The sequence below is a fragment of the Colias philodice genome, chromosome 19, assembly GCF_061535455.1.
Source record: "Colias philodice isolate Cphi_HAF_F1 chromosome 19, ilColPhil1 Martin Lab GWU primary, whole genome shotgun sequence".
NCBI lineage: Eukaryota > Metazoa > Arthropoda > Insecta > Lepidoptera > Pieridae > Colias > Colias philodice.
This window is the reverse complement of record NC_143104.1, coordinates 7,995,546-8,004,246: the sequence shown is the minus strand read 5'-3', so window position 1 is coordinate 8,004,246 and position 8,701 is coordinate 7,995,546. Positions and strand designations below refer to the sequence as shown.

The window sequence follows — 8,701 nt, the reverse complement described above, 5'->3', positions numbered from 1 at the left end:
TGTATTTTGTTCTGTCTCAATATAAGAACTCTATAGGTTTATTCTCAGAGGAATAAACCTATAGAGTTCTTATATTATTTTATTCCTCTGAGCTGTCGCCAAAATCAACACATTTAAACCGATAGCTAAACAGTACACACAAGTAAACTATGCCTTTTATTGGACAGCTTGATTTTAGTGAAAACTAACTTAAATATTAAATTAAGCTTTTTAATATGTATCCTAACGCACGAATTTACGGTTTATTTTAGAATAACATCCCTAAGTATATGAGACTTTTTGTTCCAATACGAAAAAATTCGGCTTTTCTACAACAGAAGTTGTCAATTTTCAATAGATATAACTTTGAACATAAACTCATAGAAATAAGGGTGAAATTTGTGTTAAACGTGATAATAAGAATGGTAGACTGTGTCATTCATTGTTATTTCGATTACTATGGTGACACTGCACTCGTAATACTTGTAAATATTCTATAATTTTAAGGAAAAACGGCATTATTTCTAAAAAAGAAATATTTACCGATGAAATATTATTCCTTTATTAGTATAATTACTACTTGTGGAAGAATTTCCGCAATGGGATATGCTGAAACACACCATGTTTATACACATACGTCTCCAGAGCAACTGAACAGTGACGAACACGCTGGTGTTGTGAAAGTCACCTGAGTGGCGACAAGGTCACGCGCGCTTACGACTTCTAGTTTCTTGTTATTTAGATTTCTATGACTCGAAAAGACTGATCGTTTAAGAGCTACCAACGTTGACAAGAGAGCATTTTAGTATAGTTGATTCTTTGATATACTGTTCCTCTTGCTATTTCGGTTAGAGTCCGGGCTGTCTGGCTGGTCGCAGTGGTTGCGTTTATTAGTCTTATCTGCACAGGAAAATATCCTTAATTTAAAGTCATTTTTTAACGCGTAATTTTTAATCTTTTGCCTTTAGATAGATCCATGAGACATCATTTTTAAAGTGAAACTTTTATTACATCGTCTCAAACTTTTTGGTCTGTGTAGCGCATGTCGCGTGACGGTTGGCTGCCAAGTAGGTATAAAACAGTGTTCGGAAAGTTTCACTTTTACCGTGGTTTCATAAAACCACACAACATTTTTTTTTTATTGCAAGACGTTTTTTTCGTTGTTAAATAGGTGCCAGACGAAATTTTTTATTTCAAAATCATTAAAATGTCATCGAAATAAGTGAAATTCCATCAACATGAGTCCCCGTGAAGGATATACTATGTATAATATTCATTTTACTATTTACAATTTTTTAGCAACAATCTACCATCCTTTTCCCAACGAATCTCAAATAGGACGTTAATGTAAACTTGATAAAAACCAAATATCATCAAATTCATATTAATACCCAAAAGTGTAATAAATAATAAATATGAAACCATCTATTAAAAATATTAGTTTACTAATTATTCAATATAAGTATTAAAAAAGGATACTATAATATAAGTAATAAAGTTATCACTTACCTTTTAAGCGGAATTATGTTGATGTAATTTCACTTATTTCGATGACATTTTAATGATTTTGAAATAAAAAATTGCGTATGGCACCTATTTAACAACGAAAAAAACGTCTTGCAATAACAAATTTATGTCTGATGGATCTATCTAAAGGCAAAAGATTAAAAATTACGCGTTAATAAATGACTTTAAATTACGGATATTTTCCTGTGCGCACTAATAAACGCAACCACTACCGCCAGCCAGACAGCGCGGACTCTAACCGAAATAGCAAGAGAAACAGTATATCAAAAACCCAACTATACTAAAATGACTTTTTTTAAAACGTTAATAGCTCCCGTACCATGATAAGTGAACCATATTGAACCAAAAAAATAGCTCACAACCTTGGCCTTGCTCACAACAAGCTCACAACCATAGAAATCTAAATAACAAGACACATAGAAGTGCTATTATGTCATAATTAGTATGAAAACCACTGTCGCCAAAATCCACACATTTAAAACGATATCTAGACAGTTCACACAAGTAAACTATGCCTTTTATTGGACAGCTTCATTTTAATGAAAACTAACATAAATAATAAATTTCGCATTTTAATATGTACCCTAAATCACGACTTTACGGTTTATTTTAGTATAACATCCCTAGGGTACGTAAGATGTTTTGTTTCCTTTTGCTTAGAAACTTCAAATACGAAAAAGTTCGGCTACTCGACAACAGAGGGCGTTAATTTTTGATAGATATAACTTTTAACCTCAACGCATAGAAATAAGGTTGAAATTTCATTAACGTTCATTCAACGCTTTAGTGATGTAAGACTTCATCAGCCTTGTTATCGATAGTTAAGTGATAGTTAACAAGTAAGAAATATATAGTTGTTGATTTTAATACAGTGGTAGGCTCATCTCGTGGGCCCACGGCAGACTGTAGGTACATATAGGTATAAGAAATAAAAACATGTTATGTACTTAAATATTTATTTATCTATATATACAAACTAGTATATACAAATAATAAAACAGTGTCTGTACATTATATATTAAAAAAAATGGAGGGGGTTTAGAAACTGAGAGTTTAAATTTGAAAATCTCGAACACCTGATGCAGAACCGCGCCAGACCACCAAAAATTATAAGAGTTATAACAATTACTTAATGTACGTCTTTTTGTTGTGACATTGAAATCATCTTCTTTGAAATGTTTTTAACATATCCTACTATAGCCTGTAGGGAACCAATTTCTTTTCCCAGTCGCGGATATCCATTCGTCCTTAATGTCAGGACGGCGTTGTGGAAATCTACAAAGAATATATTTAACATAAAATAGTTTTGTCAACCTAAGTGAAGAATGTCCTTTATTGTATATTTAATTAATGTGATTCTGTATCGACAGTAAAATTGTCCGAAAATGATTGTATCGATGTACTTAGTTTAAAAAGTTATATATCAGTTATAAAAATAAAATAGAATTCAAATTAAAATATAATCCAATTATTCCATCAGTCGTCATATTACGCAAAAAAACATCGTATTACGATATCGAAAAATTTTAACACATCACATCACTAGCTTGCGACTATTTACTCTTTATCGTTAACAATGCAGTACATTGCTTCTTGTAATTGTCATTTGATAACATCTGGCCGTTATAACAACCGACCTGTCAGATGTTGACAATAGTAAAAGGCAATGTATAGCTAAACGTGATGAGAGGAACGGTTGACTGTGTCATTCGTATTGCTTGTAAATATTGTTTAATTTTAAGGAAAAACGGCAATATTTATAAACAAAAATACTTGCCGGTGAAATGTTATTCCTTTATTAGTATAATTACAATTTATGGAAGAATTTCCGCACTGGGAAATGCTGCAACACACCATGTTTACTCACGCACGTGTCAGAAACAACTGAACAAGCGACCACCAAGCGACGAACAGACTTGTGGAATGGTAACCACCTGAGTGGCGACAATGTCACGCGCGCTTACGACTTCTAGTGTCTTGTTATTTAGATTTCTATGCTCACAACGCATTAGAAAGGTCCTTGAAAGGTCTACATCACAGAACAGTAAAAACATATTATAGAAGTGCTATAATGTCATAATTAGTATGAAAACCAGTGTCGCCAAACCCACACATTTAAACTGATAGTTATACAGTACACTACAAGTAAACTATGCCTTTGATTGGACAGCTTAATTTGAGTAAAAACTGACTTAGGTTATAAATTCAGCATTTCAATATGTACCCTAACGCACCATGTTACGGTTTATTTTAGTATAACATCCCTAGGTATATTAGCTGTTTTGTTTCTCATTGCACAGAAATTCCAAATTCGAAAACATTCAGCTACTCCACAACAGAGGGCGTTAGTTTTCGATAGATATAACTTTGAACCTCAACACATAGAGATAAGGTTGAAATTTGTGTCACTCAACATTAATGACATTAACTTGATATTTATCTGATGCTATGCTTGTTATCGATATCTCGATATCGATAATTCATAAATAAATATTTTTTGGGTATTTTTTTTTTCTTTCTATTATACGAGTATAGTATAATACGTAGTATATTATTATTAGTCTGTGGTATAATGTGTCACATTTTGGAGTATGTTTATTACTACTAAGTACGTCTTTTTATATTATGATTATTAAATAAAAAACGGAATAGAATAGTATTAATCTATATTTATAAAATACAAACAGAAAATATTATGCAGCATTATTTTAAATCTTGGAACTGCCGTAGGTTTGCTGTATCGGTGGCCTTTGTTAGACTGCTTAGTGCTGTTCGGCATTCAGTTAACTCGTCACGTTGCATTTATCCATTTCTCTTTTAAATTAGCCTGTTTGGGAAATCTATAAATAAATTGGACAAATGAAAGCTAAGGAAAAATAAAATAAAATTGAATATTTATAATGTTTGTCTTTTCTAAAGTATCGATACTGTCGATATGCGCCACAAGCATCACTAAAGCGACATTCGTTTGTTTATTGCAATAATATTCCAGAAATTCTTGTTTGCTGTTCAATCTATAATAGTACTTATTTCTTACGAATTAAGGTTCATTTTGACTAGATATTTGTATACAATTTTGACAAATTACAAGCGAAGTTATAACATAAAATATTATACAGTAGAACTCCAATTATCCGAACTCCGACTATCCGAATCGCCGATTATCCGAATCACAAATAATTGTCCAAAAAAGTCTAAGTGCGCTATTTTTCTTCCCCTAACAAGAATATGGAGAGGATGATGATGATAAAGATGCGTTTTCACTAGAGGAAATAAGAAAAATGATTGCAAAAATATTTAAAACATGTGAAAATTTCATGTTTCTTTCATTTAATTCAATAAAAAAATAGTGCAATATCAAAACGTAGCTTTTATTCTGCCCAATGGCAATATTTTTTTTTAATCCGATTATCCGAATATTTGATTATCCGAATGGGTCCCGGTCCCTATTAATTCGGATAATTGGAGTTCTACTGTATGTAAAATAAATAAAAATAAGACTTACCGATGGTATGAAATGCCTCCATTGCTGATATTATTTCGTCTGCTATCATTTTTGCATTCTAATACCGAAAAACACGTCCTAATTAATGAATAAATATGGAAAAAAGGTTTGACAGCTGACAACCGACTCGAATATTTTTCTGCGCACAACTGAGAGCAAGTTAGGTGATCTTACCTTACAAGTGACACGTGGGCCACGCCCACATCACACTTCTATGTGGTCTACATCCTACATAGTCGTATTTTTACTGTTCTGTGTTTCTGTGCCGTAGAGTGAGAATGAACCATTATAGTTCATTCTCACTCTACGTTCTGTGCCTTTCTATTTTGACATCTCAAATCGGCATAAGTTGGTAACACTTGTTGGCGGGTTAATTAGATCGAAATGACATTTTGAAAATATACAATATTTTGAGTTCAAACAAGTTCAAAACTATATGGAGTAAAAAGTTAAAAACATTGTTGTGTATTTGTTTAATATTATATGAATGGTTATACTGCGTTTTTAGTTATTTTAACACCCGTGTTTTTGCGTCGGGGGCTTAAATTAAATCATTAAAATGAAATTAATGTGTAAAGTTGAGGTTGTAAACAGAATTCATAGTAACTTGAACATTCGATCTAGTGGAAAATACATTAAATCTACTTTAGCTATAGGCAAAGAACCCAAAAATGACGCAGAATTCTTTATTCTCCATTTCTCGTCAGTTAATAAAACTGGAACTAAGTATAAAGTGAAATTTATAAAGCAAGTTTTTGTTAAATGTTTAAATGAAGGCAAAGCCACAATAAGATTTGAAGAACCACCTCATGACTTGTGCGTGAAAAGTGAAGTTGTACAGTTAAAGAGTTTTCTTAATTTATTAAAATCATGTTTAACTGGAGATACCAAAAGTTTAAAAGTTTCAAACTTGTCATCAGTTGGTGTTACTGTTAAAGATAATGCTCCCACGAAATTAACAGTAGCGAGTCGCGCTGATATTCCTACAAAAGGTTTTCCAAGAACACTTGAAGCTCTTCACATGGTCGGGATTAAGTTGCACAATTTTCGCCGTGACATTCTTTTATTGAACCGATTAACTGTGCTTGATTTAAGCAATAATGAAATAGAAAAAATTCCTTATGAATTTGGTACATATACATATTACATATTATTCTTTATAAAACATCAAGATCATATTTAACTATATCTTCTTATATATAAAAATGAATCGCAAAATGTGTTGGTAAGCACATAACTCGAGAACGGCTGAACCGATTTCGATAATTCTTTTTTTATTATATTCCTTGAAGTACGAGGATGGTTCTTATGTAGAGAAAACGTAAATATATACCACGGGCGAAGCCGGGGCGGACCGCTAGTGCTATATAAAATAATGAAATATTTTTTACAGCAAGAATGCCTGCCTTACGTGAGCTCTACTTGGCCAACAATGCACTTGGGGAACCAGCAGATATTGATTGGAGATGGTTGTTAGGACCACAGGTAATGCTTTTTTATCACTAAAGCATAATAATTAAGCAAATTTGAATTGAATTAAATGTCTATGAATCTAAGATATTCAAATATACATTATTGCTGACAACATGACTTTACCAATTAAAAATAATTGAATGTGTACAAAAAGTTATTATTAGTACCTAACTTTTAAAATGGGTAGAGTTTAGAGACCCATTTTAAAGGTTACTGATGCTTTTTTTTTCTGAACTTAAATTGCTTTTTATAAAATTAAATACATAATAATATTAATTGGATGGATGGAATAAAAAAATTATTAAACATCAATCTTTATTTCTTACAGATTACAAAGACATTGAGACTTCTAGATCTAAGTGGTAATAGATTAAAAGATCTTCCTAAAGATATATGGAAATTGGTTAATTTAGTAACATTTAAATTGGACAAAAACATGCTTGAGAAGATTCCAGCTTCTTTAGGACGAATTAGAAATCTAAGGTAATATAGACACCAAGTTATTATATTACTTATATCCTTAAATACATTACCATTTACCACATAAAAATAGTAAAAATCATATAAAATATAACAAAAATATATAGTTAACAAATGAATCTTACAACTTTTTTTAACTTATATATAATTAAGAAAAACACATTTGAGATGTAAATTAAACAAATAGTTTTTGAAACATTTGAGTAATACATCAATTTAATTCTAAAGTTACATTTAAAATGCTTACCACATCTACGAAATGGATTAATGTTTACACTTAAGATTATTATATCTCTAATGTTATGTATTTCTAAATTAAAGACTAGAAACACTCTATTCCATATTTTATTCAATTTATGAATCCACATTTCCAATGATTTAAAGTCTTTAATTTAAAAATTCTGTGTACTACATACTGTTACATAAAAATGATATTAATCCATCAGTCCTCGGAATCACAGACACAATAGAAAATCTATTGTGTCGCGCCCCGATCGGGGCTTACGGTGGTCAATGGGTTAAATTTGTATTATAACTTAATTGTGGTGGATATTTAATTTCAGGAAACAATATCTACTATTGAATATTGTCACATTAATACATAAATGGCTTTTTCCTAGTCTCATGCTTGGTCTCTGTGTCTTTATAAATATCAAAGGCCAGGAAAATAGTAGAAAAGGCCAATAGTCTCAATTCACATGGATAAAGAATTATTGAGGCCACTTGGAACTTGAAAAGTTACAATACAATGTTTTAGGAACATAATCACATAAGATTACTTACTATACTTATACATAATATACTTATTTCTCTTACAGATTCCTCACACTTAGTCAGAATAATTTGAAATCTCTGCCTTGCAGCCTCATGCAATGTCGGTTTGAACAATTGGATTTAAGTTTGAATAAATTTGAAAATAAGGATATGAAGTTTAAACAAGATAATCTATCGCAATGGGATTTCTGTGTAGGCAGTTTAGTGCATATATCCGCAAAAATAGTGTTAAGAAATAATATATTTTATGCACCACATATTATACCTAGGACATTGGTTGAAACGCTAGATAATGCAAATGTGTGTATTTGTGGAAGACCAGTATTAAATAATGTATATCTTATTAAACAATTTGACTTCAAAGACTGTTTTAAACTGGTTACTTTATTGAATAATAATGTTAATAGTGCAATTGATTTTGAATGTTATTTCTGTTCACCAAAATGTCTCTTGAAGTATATGTGATCGATTTTATTTATTTTAAGTATTATGAATTAAATGACTGATTTTAAAGTGTGATCATTTTCAATAGAAGTTTTTTTTCTACCATTCAAATTGTACTTCTGTAAAACTAACTTTTCCCATTCAAATATTTTAAAAAGGAACTTAAATATTTTATATACATAGAGCCATATCTTTCAGTAAAAAAATATTAATTTAATACAAAACAAAAACTATTTTAGAAGATAATATGCATAAGTGCCCCGAATATATAGGAAGATATGCATAAGTGCCCTGAATGTCTTTAAATCTATTTGAAATTCCTATTTCATGTAATGTTCGAGCAGATAATATAAAATCACAACATAAAAAAAAATATTTAAAAATAAAATAACTTTAAAGTTTAAACATAATTTATATTACCCCAGAAAAAAGTAACAACAACTATACAATTAAAATAATTTGGAAAATCCAAAAGTGCACGCCTCATAATTTTTTTTTAATAAATATTTATTAATTATT

General features: G+C 30.5%; 1 protein-coding gene and 1 long non-coding RNA gene across 2 annotated transcripts in view; one reads left to right on the top strand and one right to left on the bottom strand.

The window, feature by feature from the left end:
• Nucleotides 1-4,212: 4,212 nt before the first annotated feature.
• The window catches only part of LOC149480043 (uncharacterized), a 241,345-nt gene continuing 236,856 nt past the window's right edge, over nucleotides 4,213-8,701 (bottom strand). The window contains exons 2-3 of the long non-coding RNA XR_016317146.1: nucleotides 5,012-5,220; nucleotides 4,213-4,346 (exon numbers count right to left, since the gene is read on the bottom strand). This is a non-coding gene — a long non-coding RNA (uncharacterized LOC149480043). The remainder of the gene's footprint in view (nucleotides 4,347-5,011; nucleotides 5,221-8,701) is intronic.
• Nucleotides 5,370-8,251, top strand: Lrr47 (Leucine-rich repeat 47). The gene is made up of 4 exons (XM_089707528.1): nucleotides 5,370-6,141; nucleotides 6,405-6,496; nucleotides 6,813-6,967; nucleotides 7,783-8,251. The coding sequence occupies exons 1-4, from the start codon at nucleotides 5,571-5,573 to the stop codon at nucleotides 8,201-8,203; spliced, it is 1,239 nt and encodes a 412-aa protein (XP_089563654.1). The 5' UTR covers nucleotides 5,370-5,570; the 3' UTR covers nucleotides 8,204-8,251.

Excerpts from the sequence above, each read along its gene's own strand:
- Lrr47 (XM_089707528.1), top strand. The coding sequence starts at position 5,571 with ATGAAATTAATGTGTAAAGTTGAGGTTGTAAACAGAATTCATAGTAAC. Across the intron at positions 6,497-6,812 it reads GATGGTTGTTAGGACCACAG|ATTACAAAGACATTGAGACT; the intron begins GTAATGCTTTTT and ends TATTTCTTACAG. Across the intron at positions 6,968-7,782 it reads GGACGAATTAGAAATCTAAG|ATTCCTCACACTTAGTCAGA; the intron begins GTAATATAGACA and ends TTTCTCTTACAG.